This window comes from Trachypithecus francoisi, unplaced genomic scaffold, assembly GCF_009764315.1.
Source record: "Trachypithecus francoisi isolate TF-2019V2 unplaced genomic scaffold, Tfra_2.0 Lachesis_group13, whole genome shotgun sequence".
NCBI lineage: Eukaryota > Metazoa > Chordata > Mammalia > Primates > Cercopithecidae > Trachypithecus > Trachypithecus francoisi.
The window spans coordinates 84,348,701-84,370,675 of NW_022681458.1; the positions used below are offsets into that span (position 1 = coordinate 84,348,701).

At 40.8% G+C, this 21,975-nt stretch overlaps 2 protein-coding genes across 13 annotated transcripts in view; one reads left to right on the forward strand and one right to left on the reverse strand.

Moving 5' to 3' along the window:
* Window positions 1-19,350, reverse strand: part of PKP4 (plakophilin 4) — a 233,263-nt gene extending 213,913 nt beyond the window's left edge. For 9 of the 12 annotated variants that reach the window (XM_033231419.1, XM_033231422.1, XM_033231416.1 and 6 more), the window contains exon 1: window positions 19,031-19,350. The gene's annotated coding sequence lies outside the window, so the exon portion shown is untranslated. Of the gene's footprint in view, window positions 1-17,934; window positions 18,814-19,030 lie in introns of those variants that run through there. The other 3 variants (XM_033231418.1, XM_033231415.1, XM_033231413.1) reach the window with 1 other exon arrangement.
* A 109-nt stretch (window positions 19,351-19,459) lies between these two features.
* Window positions 19,460-21,975, forward strand: part of CCDC148 (coiled-coil domain containing 148) — a 291,005-nt gene continuing 288,489 nt past the window's right edge. The window contains exon 1 of the mRNA XM_033231425.1: window positions 19,460-19,536. Coding sequence (XP_033087316.1) covers window positions 19,506-19,536 — 31 coding nt within the window. The 5' untranslated portion in view covers window positions 19,460-19,505. The remainder of the gene's footprint in view (window positions 19,537-21,975) is intronic.

The following is a 21,975-nucleotide window of genomic DNA, read 5'->3' on the forward strand; positions in this document are numbered from 1 at the left end:
ATCAGAGGATGAGCCCCCAATTCAAAAGTGCAGGAAAGCAATCATATGACATCCCAGCACACTTTTCACTGTGCATGTGGATGATAACCAATAACATGAATATAAAAGTAAAATCCTATCTTTGAAATTCAGTTACTAGGATACAATCACATGTGTACCTAAAACACACCCCAATGATTTCCTGATTGCATCTAAAAAGATTCAGCGCACCGGTCCTCTGAAAGGAAAATAGCTGCTTTAATATTCTAAGTTAAAAAGATAAGGATGTTTCTTTGTCTTTATTGCAATGAAAATGAATTCTATGAGAGGAAGGGAGAGGCAAGAACATTTGAAAATCTGATGAAAGCTGTAATTGCCCTCTAAAAGCTCCTTGATTTTGCCGACTGTCCCTATTAAAGAAAACTATTCTAAATATCTGAAAATTTATGTGAATTATAACTGCCTGTATTGGGTTGTGATTCTTCCAGAATCAGAACCCAAGACAAGAATTTCAGTGCATGTAGTTTATCTGGTAGGTGGATATGGGAGATAGGCCAGGGAAGTCCATATGGGGTGCACTGAGTCACTTATCACAGTGAACAAATGGGTCTTACTTCCACTCGGCACTTCTGCCAGCCTACAAAGAACACACCTCAAAGATATCCCAACTAAGGGGTGAAGACACTTAGCTACTGACTGAGGGTTGCTCCTGGAGGGATAACCCACTGGCACTTCTTACCTGCCCCAACACAGGTAGGTGGCAGAGAAGTCTTCTGGCTAAAAATTCTAGAAGCTTGCAGTAGAAAGCTGTCAGGCCACTGCAAGTGCCACAGGATGTGGACAGAGCACAGACAGAATCTGCTGCCGGGTTGTTCCTACTTACTGAGAACAATAAGAAAGTAAAAATGCCCTCCCTGAGATTAAAATGCAAACCGCTGTGTCTAAAATACTGGGCACCTACTCTATGCCACGCACTCTGCTGGGTGCTGAAGACAAAAAAAAAAAAAAATAATGAAGTCAGTTTCATGACTTTCAAAGTCCACAATTTAGTGAGGAGACAGCATATAGATATGTTATCAAAAATAATAAAATTCTAATAAAAAGATTTAAAAAGTGGCACCAGGGGTCCTTGGCATTTTAAATGGAAAGGTGAACTTCCTTAAGGCAGTTATAAAATTATCTTACTTTTCTTCTAGTAGAAAGATCTTCTAGTAGAAAGATCTTACCCTGGTGACAATAAGAACAACAACAACAAAAACGCCACACATTCTGCTAATTGATGATTTTCTTCAACCCATCAGAGAGCTGATATCTCAGTATAACCAATTAGCCTGAAATCCAAGGAAGGAAAGGCATCTCCAAGGTTGGGCTTGCTTACCTGGGACAGATGATGCTGGACACTAGTAAGAAAAACTGAGTTAAAAATGTTTAGCAAATTGCTAAGTGTTGAATGTGGGCAGGCAAGAGAATACAGAACCCCATAGGGCATCAGTCGGGCGGTGAATTCATATCCCTTGAGGGCTCTTCTACATGGACCTCCCCTGATGCTAATTTAAAAAAGATTGGCCAGAGTCCTGAGAAGGCCTCCCACTGAGTGCGGGCCTGGGAGAGGAGCAGCAGCCAGTGTGGGAGAGGCAAGAAATCCTGCCTGCATCCTTCTCCCCTATCTCTACTATGGAACAGCCTTACACTGCTGAGGGAAAGGCAAAAAACCCTAGTCTTCCTTAGGGCACTGGTGAAAAACCATTGCAAATGGGAAGCAGGAAGTAAATTTTCATTTTCGAAATGGATTATGGAAAACATTTTACGCACAAGCAGTTGTCAAATTATTCTTGCCTTCACTTAAAATCTCATGGTTTATTTTTTTAAAATTTTTATTGGGCTTAACTTTGACATTTTCAGTGTAATTCTGTGAATTCTCATCAATAACTGATTTCTGAGGCCCAGTGCTAGGAGTGGGCAGGGGTTCAATAATCAACATGGCCTAGATCCTTTGTTTCTAATACCTTTGGTATTATAATATCTTAGAAGTGATACCGTAACAGCAAGTGAGCCTCAGGGATCCCAGAATGTCATTACTGATTACAGAAAGACTCTATTGTTTTCAGCTATGTGGTAGCTTCAAGTCAGCCAGAGTCTTGTACTTTCGGAGCTTCCCTCTGTCTTTGCTCAGTACTTTAGGGGCAGCAAACGTGTAAAAGGCAGATTATCTGTCCTCAAGTAGCTTCTGCTAAAACTTGTTCATGGTTATGAGGATGAAAGAAGGAAAACAATTGTTCTGGTTATCTTTGTAGTTTTGCTTTGGGAATTAAAATGAAAAAAATACCCCGTAAACACAGAAATTGTATTATGTAATCCACATAATAAATATAATTCATTTAGTATCACCTTGCTTCGTAACCATTGGAAAATCAGAGTCCTCCACTTTCCTTAGGTTTTTTAATGCTGACCTTACAAGCCACACAAATTTTACCTGATTTTAAAATTTCATAAGCTAGCTTCAAAGCAAAAAATAAGCTAAGATACAGTATGAGTTGCTTTAAATGGATATATATGTATTTTAGACTTTTATTTTAGGTTCAGGGGTACATGTGAAGGTTACATAGGTAAACTCCTATCACTGGGGTATGTTGTACATATTATTTCATCACCTAGGAATTAAGTCCCATATCCCATAGCTACCTTTTCTGCCCCCTCTCTGCTCTCACCCTCTAACCTCAAGTAGACCCAAGGGTTGTTTTCTTCTTTGTGTCCATGAGTTCTCATCATTTAGCTTCCACTTATAAGTGAGAACATATGGTATTTGGTTTCTAGTCCTGAGTTAGTTTCCTGAGGATAAGAGCCTCCATCTCCATCCATGTTCTTGCAAAAGACTGGATCTTGTTATTTTTATGGCTGCATAGTATTCCATGGAGTGTATGTACCACATTTTCTTTATCTAGTCTGCCACTGATGGGCATTTAGGTTGATTCCATGTCTTTGCTACTGTTAACAGTGCTGCAATGAACATTTGTGTGTGTGTGTATTTATAGTAGAATGATTTGTATTCCTCTGGGTATACACCCAGTAATGGGATTGCTGGGTCGAATGGTAGTTCTGCTTTCAGCTCTTTGAGGAATCACCATACTGCTTTCCACAATGGCTGAAATAATTTACACTCTCACCAACAGTATGTAAGTGTTTCCTTTTTTCTGCAACCTCACCAGCATCTGTTATTTATTGACTTTTTAATAACAGACATTCTGACTGGTGTGAAATGGTATGTCATTGTGGTTTTTCGATTTGCATTTGTCTAATGATCAGTGATATTGAGCTTTTTTTTAATACACTTGTTGACCACATGGATGTCCTCTTTTGAAAAGTGTCTGTTCATGTCCTTTGCCCACCTTCTACTGGAGTTGTTTTCCTCTTGTAAATTTAAGTTCCTTACAGATGCTAGATATTAGACCTTTGTCAGATGCACAGTTTGCAAATATCTTCTCCCATTCTGTAGGTTGTCTGTTTACTCTATTGTAAATGGATATATTTTAACATTTCATGCTTGTAACATTTAACATAAATCTATGCTACAGAGTCTGTAGTCTTTTTTTCACTGCTTTTAAAAAATTAGATGACTGGCCCTCCTCATAGGAAAAGCATAGGTTGTAATGAGTATGCAGATCTTTTCCTTTTCTCTATCTGACTCAATTTGGTTGAAAAGACATAAAAACTGATATGGTCAGCCTAAAGACAGTTTTTAATTCTACTTTTTAAAATTCATTTTGATTTTAAATTTTTAGAAACTAAAAATAAAACTGTATTTATTGAGTACAGCACGATGTTGAAGTATACATACATGTGGAATGTTAAAACTAGCTTATTAACAAATGCATTACTTAACATAGCTATCATTTTTGTGGTGAGAACCCCTAACATCCACTCTCTGCATATTTCAAAAATATATTATCATTAATGATATTTACTATGCTGTGCAACAGATTCCTTGAACTCATTCTTTCTGTCTAACTAATTATATATTCTTTAACCAACATCTTCCTATTGATTCACTTTCAGTTCTGTGCTAAGCTTCCTAGATAGAACTTTATTGGTACAGAAAAAGAGCTGAAGAGGAATGCATTCCTACTCTATACCTTTCAGAAACCACTTGATAAGCTATGTTTAAATTCTAGCTATGAGTAGAATGAGACCAAATAATTTAGGCATGTTTAATTTTTCAATAATCAGAAGTGTTTAAATGCTATTGTTAAGTTTAATGGAGTAACTGAAAAAGGAATTACTTTCAATGACGAGTTCTTTTTTCTTTGAAATAATGCTTAGTTCAATAAATGGCATTTAATAGAAGAAATAAATTGTCCTGATTTTGTAACTATGAATAAGATTGGAGAAATATTAAAACAGGCATTCACTGATATTTAGTTGGATAATACTGCTTATGTCAAATCAACTAGAAGAGATGAATCTTACTTCCAGTATGTCTTCTCTCATGTGTGATGAGCCTCTGTTACTGCAGTGATGTGCACAATTTGAAATAAAGCACAATCCTTCGTGTCAGCACTTAAAGGCTTTTTTTGACAATAAGCAAAATGTTAGACATTTCAGTGTGAATAGATCTCATGATCCAGAAAATACGAGCAGACAATTTAATTGTTCTTGACTGTAAAAATTAAATCTGATACTAAATTTAATCCAGGAATCTATTCATGTAGGGTTTTTCCCCCATTTTAAACAAAAATTAAACTTGCATGCCTAAGCATCTACACTGATGAAACATTCAGGAAGAAACTTCATGCTATATGATTTACAACCTATCCTCCTTACTCCCTGATTTCTATTAATTCTATTCTTTGGCTTTCCTCACTCCATCCATTACCATGCTTAAGTCCTCTCTATCCTAAAACTTTTTCAACCAAAACCTTGTCTTGGGCCATCATTCTCTCTCCTTCACCTCCAAGGCTCTGAGATTCCCCTGCCCGTGGTGGGTGCGTAGTGTTTGTTGAGGAGGAGCTTAGGTTGGTGGCTGGGCTGAAGGGGCTGTGTTTGCAGCAAGCATGCTGTTTTTGAATTGGCATGGCTTAACAATACTCTCAGAAATTTTCACTCTCAATGGTTTTCACTAGTGCCCTAAGGAAGACTGAGGTTTTTTGCCTTTCCGTCCTCAGGCTGCTGCTCCCCTCCCCGGGCCCGCACTCAGTGGGAGGCCTTCTCAGGACTCTGGCCAATCTTTTTTAAATTAGCATCAGGGGAGGTCCATGTAGAAAAGCCCTCAACGGGTATGAATTCACCACCGGACTGATGCCCTATGGGGTTCTGTATTCTCTTGCCTGCCCACATTCAACACTTAGCAATTTGCTGACAATTTTTAGCTCAGTTCTTCTTACTAGTGTCCAGCATCACCTGTCCCAGGTAAGCAAGCCCAACCTTGGAGATGCCTTTCCTTCCTTAGATTTCAGGTAATTGGTTATACTGAGATATCAGCTCTCTGATGATGGGTTGAAGAAAATCATGAATTAGCAGAATGTGTGGTGTTTTTTGTTCTTGTTGTCATCAGAGTGAGCTCTTTGCTCTTTCCTTCCTTCTACCAGAAAAAAAGTTAGATACTATTACAGTATCTATTTGAACTAGGTCTTGAAGGACTATGAAGATGTGAACCCAGAGTGGAGGGAGACAGAGAACAATGAGTAGAGACGAGTCTTGCTGATGTGGAGGGTTCAGGAAGGAGAGTAATTAGGGTTTGACTGTAATGGGCCTTATATGGTAGGTTGTTAGAGAATCTGAATATGATCCTGCAGGGCAAACAATGGGGAGCCACTTAAGGTTAGAGGAGAAAGGGATAACTAAGGTTGTAAACAAATTATTTAATTATTCATTCACTCAAAGAAAGCACCTGTTGCTTACTATATGTTAGGAATACTGCTCCACGAGAGAAATACAGTGATGGCTATGACACAGTTCTAACCTGCTGAGAGCTCACAACATGGCCAGGAAACAGACACAGAAACTATTCACAATGTGACAAGTGTTCAAAGCAGAGTTATGTGCAGAGTGATGACAAGCACAGGTGGGAAGGTTGAAATCTGGAGTGTGGCAGAGCAAAGAGCCAGGGAAAGCCTCATTAAAGAGGGGTCATTGAGTTAGACCCCGAAGAAGAAAAACAAGGGCTCACCAGGTAGAGAAGGACATAATAAGTAATCACAGAAAAACCTTCAGGAAATACACGACTTATTGGGAGGATCATATTTCTGTGAAAGTAAATAATGCTGAGGTTATATCATTCAAATATAGAAAAAGGATCAAGTCCTTAAAAGCACCATATTAAAAATGAATGTTATTGTATAGCTGTATTTTAGGACTGATTACAGTCAACACTTACCTTCTCAGCTAGGATTTTGGAAGACTGAAGTAATGATAATAAAAATATTAAAATGAACGTAAAATTAATACCGAACAGAGTATAAAGCTCGTTAAGTAATCTGATGGTGTTTTAAACTACGAAAATAAACAGATTTGACCTTCAAGGTAGAAAAGACATTAATAAAAACTAACCAAAGTATCAATCATGAAGACTTTATTTAGCCAGATGCAATTTCAACATATTTCTCTGGCAGAGGTATATACAACAGTCACACAAAAAGCATGGTGGGAAGGAGGGGATAAGAAAATCACTTTAGAAAATGTCTTTTCTGGCCGGGTGTGGTGGTTCATGCCTGTAATCCCAGCACTTTGGGAGGCCAAGGCAGACAGATCACCTGAGGTCAGGAGTTCGAGACCAGCCTGGCCAACATGGCGAAACCCCATCTCTACTAAAAACACAAAAATTAGCTGGGCATGGTGGTGTGTGCCTGTAATCCCAGCTACTCGAGAGGCTGAGACAGGAGAATAGCTTGAACCCAGGAGGTGGAGGTTGCAGTGAGCTGAGAATCACCCCACTGCCCTCCAGCCTGGGCAACAGAGCAAGACTCCATCATAAAAAAAAAAAAAAAAAAAATGTACTTTCGGAAGCTGGGGCAGGAGGATTGCTTGTGGCCAGGAGTTCGGGACCAGTCTGGGCAACATGGCCAGACCTCACCTCTACAATAAACAAAAACAAAAAAAATCAGTTGGGCATGGTAGCATGTGCCTGTAGGGCCGGGTAGTAAGAAGGCTGAGGCGAGTGGGTCCCTTGAGCCCAGGAATTTGAGGCTGCAGTGAGTTATAAGAGTACCGCCACTGCACTCCAGCCTGGGTGACAGAGTGAGACCCTGTCTCGAAGAATAAGAAAAGAAAATGTCTGATTTCTTTTCTTCTAGGAATGAAACAATCCTCACCTTTTAAAGTATCACATATGCTTATTGGCTTCAACCTAATGACTGGATTAATTCCAATCACACAGAAGAATACTGTCTTCATTTCACATCCTCACCTTGCCTGTTAGCATGGTGCACTATCAACATTTTTTTGTAAGAATATTACCTATGATCATATACAGGTGAAATTCTGAAAGAGTCAACATTAATGATTACATTTTAAAATACAATACTGTTACAGAAAATGAAATGTGCCTGCTATCTAAAACAAAATAAAATATAACAAAACCAAACAAATCCTGAAGCCAAGTTACAAAGCAACTTCACAAATTCTGCTTAAAATCAATGGGGTTTTGCTAAAAACTAAGGTAAACTTGTGGGAAGTACTACTTATAAAACAGTAACAAAAGATAAAAGACTTGATTTTATAGACAAGTTTTTGTAATTTACCAAGCTATAAATCTAACTTATAAAATTCTTTATTTTAATTTACCAACACATTGATAAAGATGGCTGGATTACTGAGGTCTCACATAATTCAGTGCATAATTTAGAAAGAAAGCTTTAAAAATTATGATTCGGGCTGGGCATGGTGGCTCAGGCCTGTAATCCCAGCACTCTGGGAGGCCAAAGTGGGCAGATCACGAGGTCAGGAGATCGAGACCATCCTGGCTAACATGGTGAAACCCCGTCTCTACTAAAAATACAAAAAATTAGCCAGGCATGGTGGCGGGCGCCTGTAGTTCCAGCTACTCGGGAGGCTGAGGCAGGAGAATGGCCTGAACCCGGGAGGTGGAGCTTGCAGTGAGCCGAGATCGCGCCACTGCACTCCAGCCTGGGTGACAAAGTGAGACTCCATCTCACAAAAAATAAAATAAATAAATAAATAAAAATAAAAATTATGATTCAATGCAGCAATTGCATTTCTGGGCGTTCCCCCAGAGAAAAGTATACTTATGCTAAACTGTACATACATATTCATAGTAACTCTATTTGTAGTAGCTATAAGTTAGAAACAGCAGGTGAATGGTTAAGCAAACTGTGGTACATCCGTATTATGGAATATTACTTGGCTATAAAACAGAACAGACTACCCATACATGCAGGAATCTGGAATAATCTCCAAAGAATTATGCGGAATGGGAAAAAATATCCAAAATTACATACTTTATCAACGTATTTATATGTTTTTTTTTTTTTTGGAGCTAGAGTTTCACTCTATTGGCTAGGCTGGAGTACAGTGGCACTACCATAACTCCTTGCAGCCTCAACCTCCTGGGTTCAAGCAATCCTTCTACCTCAGCTTCCCAATTATCTGAGACTACAGGCACCTGCCACCACACGCAGCTAATTTTTAAAATTTTTTTTAGAGACAGGGTCTGCCTATGTTGCCCAGGCTGGTTTTGAACTCTTGGCCTCAAGCAATCTTCATATCTTAGCCTCTCACAGTGCTCAGATAATAGGAGTGAGCCACCGTGCCTACAGTTTTTTTTTTTGGAGACAGGGTCTCACTCTTTCACCCAGGATGGAGTGCAGTGGTGAGATCATGGCTCACTGCAGTCTTGCCCTCCCAGGCTCAAGCCATCCTCCCACCTCAGCCTCCTCAGTAGCTGTAACTACAGGTGTATGCCACTAGCATTCTTAAAATGACAAAACTATAGATGTGATGAACAACGAATGGTTGCCAGAGACTTAGGAGTTGATGAGGATAGGCGAGATGAGCTTTGTGGTGATGGAAATGTTCTGTATCTTGATATTATCAATGTTAATATCCTGGTTGTGACATTGTATTACAGTTTTGCAAGATGTTACCATTGGAGAAAAACGATAAAAAGGGTACACAGGATCTTTCTTTCTGTAAATTTTATTACAGTAATTATATGAGGTTGGGAGAGGGACAATCAAAATGTATAAGAACATTTCTATCTACTATATTAAGACCAAACAAAGGTTTACTTACTATACCAACTAGGTCAAAACAAGCTACAAAATTTCGTTTTGTTACTCTTAACATTTATGTAATTTTATAGTACCAATAATACCCTTAGCATTTTTGTAACATTTCCCCTTTGAAAAACTTCATGTGCTTTAAATTATATCTACTTCTGTCTTCAACTCTTCAGCTGACTATACAAAGATATTACTGATCCACAAAAGGTATGGATACAGAAAGTTTGCTCAACATCACACTTTCAAAGCTTAGTTTAGTCTTGGTGCTTGATGGGTGCCTAGTAATAGTATGATAAAGAGCATTATGAAAACTCATCTCACTGTGGTTATAATCCAGGCAATTAAGGTTAAAATGAACATGAACCAATCTGTTTATAATCTTCTAATTTAATTTCTTTTCTTTCTTTTTTTTGAAATGGAGTTTCGCTCTGTCACCCAGGCTGGAGTGCAGTGGTGTAATCTCTGCACACTGCAACCTCTGCCCCATGGGTTCATGTGATTCTTTCACCTCAGCCTCCCACGTAGCTGGGACCACAGGCGCCTGCCAAATTTTTTTTTTTCTTTTTTGTATTTTTAGTAGAGACAGGGTTTCACCATGTTGTCCAGGCTGGTCTTGAACTCCTAATCTCAAGTGATCCACCTGCCTCAGCCTCCCAAAGTGCTGGGATTACAGCTTGAGCCACTGCACCCGGCCATTAATTTCTTTACTAAAGAATTTGGTATAATGAATTATTTATCTAGCAAGTTGTATTACAAAAGCATTTTTTTAAAAAGTCTAAATAGTTTTTTCCTTTGAAACATGCAGGATAAATGTCATTAGGGTCTCAGACCAGTTTACAAAAGGACAGAGAATAAGTATTAGGCACAGACAGACAAGATTATCAAAGAGTAGTAGGTGAGGGTATTCAAAAGTAGAAGTCAAACTCATTCATTCACTTAAGGTATGGAGAACCGTTGAAGGTTGAGATTAAGTCACGCAGAAAGATAAAGTCCCTGCTGTTGAGTAGCTTAGAGCAGGACTATGTTCCCATGGAACTGATATACTCTAGTTACACTATAGGATGGGAGATTTATGGATTAATGTTGCTTCTATGAAAAATTATATTCACAGTTCTAAACCATATTTTGGAAGATTGACACTTGCCAATATACTATCCAAAGATTTCAGACTGACACTTATTTTTCATCTGTTAACAGTCTGAATTAGACCTTTAACATCTGAGTTGTTTATCACAAGTCTCAGACTAATAGTATTAATAGTTCTTGTGAAGTCCAGTTCGATTTTCTGATTCCTTATTCAGTGCCTTTTTTAAACAGACTTACTGCTTATGTAGTCATTGACAAACTGACAGTAAGTGAAAAATTCCCATCAGTGCATCATTCTGAGATTCAAGGTAGAGTCAGCGAGACCATTTATTCTAGCATATGTCACAGAGATTTTAAAACATTCTGTTTATTCCTAACAATGGGAGGGAATATTTTCAACAGTAAGTTTGGGCTTATAAAGGCACACAAACATAGAGAATACAAGAAAAGCAAAAAACACAGTAAACCAAAATATTGCTGTATGAAAAATAAAAATAACAAAATGGTAGATCTTAAGACATAAATTATGATTTCTCATAAATAATGTATTGTCATTATGATTATTTCACATAGGCTATATGGTAAAGTGTTTCAAGAGATACAGCCAAAATAATCAAGTTCATAATTAAAATTTGTTTTGAAATCACTATTTATCTTTGGTGCAGACTTATCCCAAAGAAAGCTAATGAGAGTGGTTAATGCATATCTCCAGAATCGGGTAATTTATCATGTAATACACAACTAAGCAAGTAGAAGTATGAGCTAAAACCTGGTTATTTTATAGCTCATCCTTAATACTTATGAAACAATTTTACATGTTTATTTATATACCAACATTTCTAGGACAATCTTCTCTACCTTATGTGTCTTATCTTTCCTAACCAGATTGAAAAATGTATCATGGATTCCTTAAAGACTGAGACTCCCATTACTGAATCTAACACAGACAGTAAGTATCCCTGGAGGAAGCCATCTTTTTTGGCCATAAGACCTATCAGAGTCTGATATGGAGCAGGGGACTAAAAAATGTTGGTTAAAAGGAACTAAAATGAATCATTTCAAATAAGTAGAATGGTTTTAAATAAGTATGCAAAACGAAACACAATACCTCACACACAGTAGGACTCCAACAAATATCTAAAGTAATAATTGTCTACAGTCCCCTCACTTGCACCCCTAGTGGTATACAGGAATAAAGTTACCTTTAACTCATCAAACAGGCCCTGTTTCCCACTCAACCCAGGATACAGGTATCAGAACACATGATCCATTTTACTGCAAAGTGGTAAATAATGGTTTGTTTTACATGAGTGTTTACAATTCTCATGAAGGTATGGGAACAACAGCCAGTTCTTCAAGGTTTTACTTTGATCGTGACATTGACAATTCATTTAATACTGCATACCATAGTAGTATAATTAATGCTTCCCTTTGCAAATAATGTCCTTATTGCATTAGCAAAGGGGAAGAGCTAACCTCAATACTTTTTAAAAATTGTTTTATAGATTTATACATACTAGAGTTCTGTAGGGACTTTTTTTCCTCCACAAAGGAAGAGAACAGGGTCTAGAAGAAACTTTCATCACTGAATTTTTAAATTACTTTTTATAGAAGAGCACAAATCCAAGTAAAAAATTATCCTCAGGAAATGTGCCACAATTTCTGAACACTGGTAGATTGTCTATTTGTAATAATTAGAGTTGAATGAAAAGTACCTATAGTCTATGAGATACGGATTAGTGAGTTCCCTATGAACCTAAAGTATTCATACAAAATGTGTTCAGAGGAGCGACTCTGTGTCAGTTGTTTAACTTCTCTGAGGACAAATCAAACCATCTGAGCAAGTAAGAAGTGGGTCATTCTCACTGTAACAAGACTAGTCCCTTCTAATCACCATCCTAAATCCCCTTTCTTGTTTCTATCCAACTTCTAGAAAATGTAGTCTCAATCAGAGGTGAAATCTCCAGTGTGCACAGTGGACTGGTTGTAGATAAATGAGTCCCAGAAGGCAGGGCTGTGACAAACTGCAGATGTGCAGCTCCATAAAGGCTCACTGCTCAGCTCCTGCCCCGAGGAGCCCCAAGGATCCTCACTCCTGGAGCACTTCACACCACTATCACACAAGACACGGAGCCACTGACTCAGCCACAAAGGGGTCACAGGTTTGTCTGGCTGCGACACTTATATTTTCAGGAGCTGAGAATTTCAAGTATACAACTTCAAGTTTCTCTCCTTATCCCAAAGGGTAAATTGTCATAAATCCTTGGGAAGACAGTACATTCTTGCTGAGGAAAAAATGTAATGGCTTGATGTTCTAAGAGTTGCGAAATGTAAGTACTAGAAGGACTCTAGAGAGCATCTGGACCAGCTCCCTCATTTTATAGACAAGAAAACTAAAGCCCACGAGAGTTAAATGACTTGCTCATGGGACACACACCTGCACAGTGGCAAAGCCAGGACTAGAACTAGAGCCTCTTGATATCTGTTTAACCACTGTCTGTTGATTTATATCATGTATCTTCCAAACCTCCTTCCTCTTTTCTAGCCTTTCTTGATTTGGGAGTCTCCTGCTGATTTCAGATATCCATTTATTTATTTTTTCAACTGTGATCACTTTCAGACAGAAAAGCCAGCTTAAAGAGTTAACTTACAAGTTGCATTTGGGCAAATGGCGTTAAATGATCAACAGTTTCTAACGCTTTATTCATGTACTGACTAGCAAAGACATTTTATAAAATGACTACTAACCTGGGATTACAAATGCAATAATTGTATACATTCTCCTATACTTGTTGGCTAGTGGTGGTTAATGCCTCTCCAAGTATTACCTACCACAAGAAGCTACAACTTCCTTACTTAAAAAGGCCCTTGGCCGGGCGCGGTGGCTCAAGCCTGTAATCCCAGCACTTTGGGAGGCCGAGACGGGCGGATCACGAGGTCAGGAGATCGAGACCATCCTGGCTAACACGGTGAAACCCCGTCTCTACTAAAAAAATACAAAAAATTAGCCGGGCGAGATGGCGGGCGCCTGTAGTCCCAGCTACTCGGGAGGCTGAGGCGAGAGAATGGCGTAAACCCGGGAGGCGGAGCTTGCAGTGAGCTGAGATCCGGCCACTGCACTCCAGCCTGGGCTACACAGCGAGACTCCGTCTCAAAAAAAAAAAAAAAAAAGGCCCTTAATTACTGTGCTGGATTCTCTTTCTTACAGACAATGCCCTGCAAACTATCAAGCTCATAATGGTTCTCTTCAGCAGTTTATTTCTTCCCTGAAATATCCTGTTGAAATCCATAATCATTTTGACAAAACCCACACAGAAAGCAAGCCAATAATTTCCCTGGCATTTGGTAAATGCGGCAGAAACCATCATAAAGCACCACAATGTAAAAATAATGATTTAAAATTATTAAGTGCTGGCTCTGAGCCAGTTCCTGTTGTAAGCACTTTACATGTATTAATTCATTTAATCTCCACAAAAACCATATGAACTGGGTACTTTCATCACTCCATCCTACAGATGAGCAAAACGAGGAACATAGAGTTTATACAACCTGCCAGGTTACACAGCTAGCAAGTTGCAGTGCCAGAATTGGACCCCGACAGTAAGGTTGCTAACCATGACACCTCACTACCTTAATGACACTTCATGAGCCTCACTGAATGTGAAGGTGAAATCTCCAGCACTTTCCCTGGCCAAAACTACCATATGTAATCTTGGACTAGGGTAGAGGTAGCAAGACTTTGAAAACATGTGCTTCATCCCTTCCTCTCACTTCCCAAAATGATATTGTTTTAAAATAAAACAAAACAATTAAAAATGAACGTGAAGAAGGTTCAAGTCTCAAAAGAGAAATTCAAATTCCTTGCTGCCATGAATTGAGATACAAGAGGGAACAGTATATTCAAGCTTGGAAAAGTTTTTTTTTCTTTCTTTCTTAAGAAAAATTTTTAAAAACCACCGTGAACTTCAGGAATCTTAAGCTAAAAATGTAACTCAGATCAATATAATCCAAACTGTATTTTTAAAAGGAGGAAACTATCATCCAAACGTTAAATGGTTTGTCAAGGTAATAAGGTTTAATGGCAGATCTCCTAATTTCTGATTTGGGATACTTTTTACCCCCCTCATGCTTGCAATTAAAACACAGCTTGCAATGGGACAAAACTTCACATACTACCTAGCCAATAAGGAAGAGCAGTACTAACACCACTGAATATTTGCAACTCACCAAATTTGTATTTAGTGGAGAGGAAACTATAGAAGTCAAACATGCCTCGGATGTCAAAGAAAGGTGCTTCCCCTGGCCCCCTCCCTCCCTCCCCTACAGTTCTGGATTTTGTGAGGACTGTATCATTCTATATCTAGCTACCTGGACTGGCACCCACCCAACCACCAGGCATTATTCCATTCAGGAAAAATGCTTTGCAATCACATGACTTACAATAACTCAGGCACTTCCATATTTTAATTTATATATTTAGTAGTAATAATATCTCACAATGCAATCCCTAATAGTTTATCAGCTGCAATGAATCATTATATATGAGTCATAATAAACTATAATGTTATCAAGACTCTGAATAATAAAATGATCAGTGATATAACCAACACTTATTGGTATATCAAATAAATCTAAATTATGAAAAGGAAAAAACAACAGGTCAATGATGAAGAAAATGTCTGCAACATTCCTGAGTTTAATTGAAGATCACCATCATGTAACATCCCCAATTTAGTAATGGTAACATAGCACACTAAATTAAGATAATTCCACTGAATTATTAAAGTGACAATGTAAGAAATATTTGAATGTTGTGCAACTTCCAGCAAGTACGTTCTTGGCAACTCAGGGCCTGACTACCTTACCCTGAAATAACCCTGTTATTTCTTATCACTGAGCATCGAACTGACCTGCTGACTGCTATCATCACTTCCACTGATGTAAGAAAGAAAGCTTACATCCATGTATCTTAAAAGTTTTCCTTCTTTTCTCCATTTGCAGCTGTCTGTAGTACTGTCTGGCTGTGAAACAGTCATTTAATTCTCCAAACATACCCAGTCCACTGGTGTTATGTTTCAGATTCTTCTTCCCCTTTAGTGCAGGATGGGCACTACAGAATCATTTCACACATTGAAGGAGTAATTATCTCCCTGTACACTTGAAGGCGTGAAGGCAAACTTCCCAAAGTGACATGCAATTCCATAGGCATTTATGCCCTAAAATAACCCTATAATAACCTCTGTTTTACCTTACATTTAAGAATGAAGATATGATGTTCATTTTAGAATTAAGGAAGGTAGGGAATTACTGCTCAATTGAAATAGAAAAAACACATTCAATTACAGAGCATTCTCGAAATACCTTAATATTTCAAAAGAGTCAGGTAAGAGGCTAGACTTACCTGATGGTTGGCATCATCCAGGGTATGAATATTATTTAAACTGATCCCTGAGTAACAGCATGGAAATTACTCAGGTCAAAAATTGGCAATAATTGCATTTTTAAAAATTAAAGTGAGTTTCAAATTTTTACATTAAATTTACTTTGCCTATTTACAAGAAAAGGAAGAAAACTGCGTTTCTGATTTAAACCTAATCCAAATACTCAAGGTCATACAAGTGCTAAAGTTTTTATTAAACTGAATTTGGTAGTAGTTTCTTTAAATTCATATTATGTCAGAACTAGTCACAAAATTAGATTTGATTTATTCAGCTTATAAATGCGTTATTGCTGCAATAAAGTATATAATTTTACTTTCTGGTTGAATACTAGCTGACCCTAGTTTCTTCTTCCCTTGTTTTCCATCAATACTCTCTGCTCCCTTACCTCCCTCCAAAAACAATACAGGTAAAAATTAAAATAACTGGATACTTCGCTTCCCCAACTTCAACTCTTCAGTATAATATGTAAGACGCCAGATGCAGCACCCTCTCCTTACATAATAGTAGGGGGTGGGGAGGGAATGTACTTTGGTCAAAATATGATTTCGGTTATTTTCAATTGTGTAGGATCTCTAGTTGAAAAACTTCCTCTCTTCAAATATCTGTAACAAATAGAAAGCATTTCTAACCGAAAGGTTACCTTTACCTGAAGCAGGCAAAACTATTTGCACAGCCAATTGTGTGTGTGTGTGTGTGTGTGTGTGTGTGTGTGTGTGTGTGATCCATACATCTGAACAGGGTTTTCAATTTCTAATGCGGCAGGGAAACTAAATTTGCTTTTACTTCCTCATCTTGACATTAAGTCAAATAAGCACGGGTTAAGCATGGGTTAAACTCTGCTGTAATATGATATTGTTACATAATAAAAGTTTCCTGTTGGCATTTACAAACACCTCCCAATATCCTCCACAGTGTTACTGGACACAAATTAAACCTCTAAATTAGAAGATTCACTGATTATGCACACAGCTGGAAAACAACGTAGCAACCAAAAGATAAACCTTTCTGAGTGCAAAATATTTTTTTCTATTTTTTTTCCTTTCTGTTGAGTCCTTAACTAAAGGCTCCTATTTGATAGTTTTCGATGTCCTTGATCTACACAAAGTAGGTGTTGGAAGAAAGCTGATTGGTCAGACAACTGACTTATTATTTTACTGAATCTGACATAAAATAACCAGGTGCAAAGAGGTTTATCATAAATGCAACCTCCCAAGCAAATTGTGTCAAATAAAAACACACATATGATGCTTTTCAACATCCGGAAACACTTATTTCAGACATTAGTTGTTCTCGTTTTCATGTTGCCATTTTCCGTAACTGTTTCACAGGCACCAAAACGAAGATACTCTCACAGCAATATACTGCATTCAAGACAAGCATTCTTCTAGTTTCTCTTTTAAAATAAAAAGAATCTAAGCTCAATTCTCGCGAACCATTTTCTGTCAAAATTTTGCTCTCCCGTATTAAGGAAAACAAAATTTGACCAAAAATGCCTACTGACCATCATTGATTTTACACGTAAATAATTACCGTTCTTTAAAAGTTGTAGGGCAGCATTTATTTTTTTTTAGTCAAACTCAGTAACAAAGAACTGAGACCTCCACTAATAAATAACATCTTGAAATATACATGATTGTGGTGTCCCCGTGTTACTTTCAATGGTAACTGACACGCCCCGAATTTAACTGTACCAGACAGTTCTATCTGTCCCATCGCTGACCAAACAGTGCTTCTCTGTTTCTATTCATTATGTATTATACGAAGTCTAAACACAGCCCAGTATGACGAGGGAAAAAAATTACACTTCTTAGGATACCAAAGTGATGCATTCAAGATCTCTCTTGCAATACATGCCCGTCCATAAGCACTAACAGGCATTTTTCTGATAGAGCTAAAATATGTTGGCTCCAAGCTCATTACTCTATGAACCTTCAGGTCCCCTGTTACTGTTGGTTTTCAGAAAACCCTGGTAAAAACCAGGCACTATCCAAACCTTGCACACCAAACTTGCAAACAGCCTTGTGCAATGATCCATAACCTTGGCCACTGAGTCATCGGCCCCAAATTCACGGTCCTGAAGACCAATGCAGCAAAAACCCAGACGAAATGCTAGCTGGAGCCCCAAAGAATTACCGCGCTCCCCCTCTGCCGCATGGAGGGAAGCAATGGGAGAAGAGGGGTGGAATGAGGCTCACCAGCTCCGAAGATGCTCCGGTGACCTCTGGCTGCGCGGCGAGAGCTGGGGAGGGAAGGCGCTAGTGCAGCCTCGGCGGGCTGTGTGGACTCTGCCCCTGGTGCATTCCTCGCATTCCTGCACAATCTGTCGCCAGCCCAGGAGCCGGCAGCGCGCGTCCCCCGCTGTACACACACACCTGACTACCGCTGCGCCCCGAGCGGCCACTGCCGCCGCGGCGCCTCCACTGCCCGCGCTCGCGGTGTGTCGCACTCAGCCAACACGCAGCCAAATCCCGGCCCCGCCGCTCGCTCTCCGGGTGGCGGTCCAGGGGAGAGGGCCGGCAGCCTCAGCAGCCGGTGGGGGGGGGGATACCAGATCCGCCAGGGAGGTGCCGCAGCTCCGCTTCAACTCCTGGCAGGGAGAGGAGGAAGCGGCGGCGCAGGAGGGCAGCGGCGAGGCTCCGGGCTGGGAAGCCGGGAGGGGTGGAGCGTGAGGATCCGCGGCCAGTAGAGAGGGGCGCACTGGGCAGAGGGGGTGGGCAGGACCGGCAAGGAGTGCAGGACTTCGGGGAGAAACGCAAGACAGCGCGGGCAGCAGGGGCGTGGGAAGACAGGGAGGGGGCCAAGGTGCAGGATCTGGGGCTGGAATGACAGCCAGCCAGCCCCGAGGGCTGAAGAGGGCGGGCGTCCTGTGGTGTCGGGGGCGCAGGGGGGCGCGGGGCGGCAGGCAGCGGGGAAGCCGCCGCGAGGGCGTCCAACAAGGCTCAGTGCGGCGCTCAAGTTCGGGGCTGGGGGCTCCTGATCCGCACAGCCCAGCGTAGGCAGAGGTCGTGCGCGGCGCGTACGGGAGAGGAGGGAGAGGAATCGCCGGGAAAAGCAAATGGAGGGTGAAACTTGTGCGCCTGCCGGGGGGAGGGGAGCAGCAGGCGAGTGCGGGCAGGAACACGAGGCGGGGCAGGAAAGCCGCGGCGGCCGCCAAGCGCTGGGGACCGGGCAGCGGGAGGGAGGACCCCAGCCCCCGGTGCGCAGGTCCCGGCTCCGGCGCGTGTTTGGGGCGAGGGCCGAGGGGCTCGTGGGCAGGAGTCTCTGCGCCCTCCCGCGAGCCCACACACTTACTTTCCAGCTTAGGCTGCGGCCGTCGTCGCTCCAGGGATCAGGGACATCGGCGCCGAGGGGTCGCCGCTGCGGCACCCGAAAAAATTAAAAAAGTGCCGCGGCCGCGCGGCTGCCCGCCCCTCCCTCCCCCACCCGCCCCCTCCCCCGGAGCGGCTCTCCCACCACCCCCGGCGGCGGCGGTGGCCAACTTGCCCCTCTACCCCTTGCCCATGGTGCCGCCTCCGCGGCCGGCGTCGACGCGGACTCAGCCTCGGAGCCCCCTCTACTGCCCAGAGGCCGCCGCCGCCGCCCGCCCCGCCGCCAGCCCTCCCGCCCGGCCAGCCCCGGGCTCCCGGGAACGTCAGCACGCCGCCGTCCCCGGGCCAGCTCCCGCCACCCCATTGGCGGGAAGGAGAGGGCTGGCCCTCCCCATTGGCCCGGCCCTCATATTGAACGGGCCAATGGGAGCTGCGGTTTCAGGTCGCCATAGAGACCGATGCTGTTCGGCGCAAGAGGGCCTGGAGAAGGTGGGTGTGAGGATGAAGGTGTCTCAGGTCTCCGGCGCGGGAGGGGGTGGCGGAGAGGACAGGGAGATTCCCCAGCGCTGGCTCTGAAATCTGGAGCAGGTTTTCCTTTGCCCTACTGCCAACCCCAACTGTTCCTGGTAGGGTTTGTCCCTGGCATCAAAGGTAGGAACAGCTGAGCCCTTAGGCGTACCCCTGACGGTGAGAGCCCAGGAATGGTCGTTTCACTTTTCCTGCGTTTGGGGAGTCCCTGAGGCTATGCCCTTTGACCTTTGATATGTGTGCAGCTTCTGCTTCTCCAGGTGAGTCTGCACCCCATCCCTTCCATCGCTGCTTCCTCCTGACGTCACTGAGCCACCTAAATCCTACTTACGCTGTTCTCCCCAGCCACTCCCCCTTCCCTGAGGTGGATCTTGCCTCAACGTTTTGGGTCTTCAAACTTATAACCCTTCTCAAAGAAGATTCAAAGAGGATTTCCTTTGAAGTTATTTTGGTAAGGGAACAAGGTGGCGGATTGTATGATAGATGCCAAAGCGTCAACACATGAGCTAGCCTGTTCCCTGATTCTCAAAGCAAACCTCTAATCTCCCTGCGGGCAGATATTTATTAAACACATCTGTGTGTACATCCTGCACGATGAGCTTGACAGGTGCATGTTCTTTCGCTTGAGAAGTTACAGGCTTGATAAAGATAGAGGAAATAGAAGCGGTACTTAACGCCTTCTGATGATTTCACAAAAGAGTAAGGGAAATGGATTACAGTTGATGGATTTTGTTTTCTATTTTCCAATATCTCTTTAAATTTGATATGGAAATAACCTGAGGCATGAAATCAGTACACACAAAAATCTTGAGCTTTAGTAATGTCTTCTACTTTCATTTAAAAGCATTTTGTGCTAGTTTGTCAATACTAATTGTTTTGTCAATATATTTTATATTTAGATATCACCTTCTTAAAGTAGATTTCATGAACATATTAGGCTTTAAAACATGATATTGCTCTAGCTTATAGCCACTGATATTCTTACATTCTTCTTTTGATGATTTTACTTTTTTTAGACTAATCTCTTTAGTAAGGAGACTATGTTTACGTTACTGCCCCTCAAATTGGAGGGACCATATTGTGTGAAAAAGCTGATAGGATTTTGGAAATTACAAATATTTTGTTGAGAGAAACAGATTAATGTGTATGCAAGCTGCATATGTCTCAGTATTCTGAATTTTAAGTTGGGTGATACGCTTTGCTACCGGTTTTTATCTTACTATATTTGAAGATTACAAAGATGAAACCTAAGAAATGTTAATATGGTGCCTTGATTGGAAAAAAAAAAACCTCTCCACGTTTGTAGTAAGAAACAGGTGAACATGTGAATGTTCCCCCTAAATATTTTCAGAATTGAGAAGGGATCTGCAGGGGCCAGGAAGTGCTGTGCCATGGCTGGCCATCATGGAAATAGGCTGTTTTTAACTTCTTCTGGCTTTTTAGTATGTGTTTTTGTTTATAGAATAGAAAAAGTAAACGACAAATTGTTATATAAGACACATGTTCAATGAAAAATACCAATGATTTTCCTTTTTTAAAAAAAAATTTCAATAACATCGAATGAATGGAAGATGTGTTAATGGAAAGAAAAAATGGGTCTTTCCTTTTCTCTTGTCTTAGGCTAGCATAGAAAGAAGAAAAAAGCTTATTATTACTCCAATAATCTTTGTGTGTGTGTGTTTTTCTCTGATGACTATTTTGATATTGTAGATTTCGTGTTTGTCATAATTAAAGTGTTTCTAAAATCCACCATGAATAATGTCCTCTGAAATAGTTGCCACTCAACATTAATTATTTTATTTTTGTATTTAGTTGAAAGGTTTCTTTTGAACTTGCTCCTGCGCTACTAAGCATTGCTAGATAGGGTGAAAGAATCACTTCATTCCACTAAAAGTTCATGCTATTCAGACTTGGCTGCGTCTTCACTGATTCTCAATTCCTTTCCTCATCAGGAGGATGAGTATCTGGAACTTATCCAGGAACATTATCCAGGCCACTTCCAAACCTGTCCTATGTCTGCTTTCCTCAAGCCCCCACTTTACGTGGTTTTCCTCCACTTCTGCAAATGATCTTGCCTCGTACTCTACTGAAGGATCCACCATGAGGTTCCTCAACTTAACTTTCCTAAAACCCAGTCCTAGTTTTCACACATCTGTACCTCCTTCAGTCATGGCTGAGAAGGGGTGTCCTCATTTCTCTTCAAAGCTCATACTCCACTTATGCTCCTAAACATAAGCCATCTTCTCTTTACCAGGATTTTGCTCTATTGATTATAATTTATCTCTTACATGATGTGTTACACCCTCTCCTCCAAAGATTTTTCCTAAGTCTTCCGAATATCTGGCTTTTGGTAAAACCACCTTCTTTCTACTCTACCACCATCTGTATCTACTGGCCTTT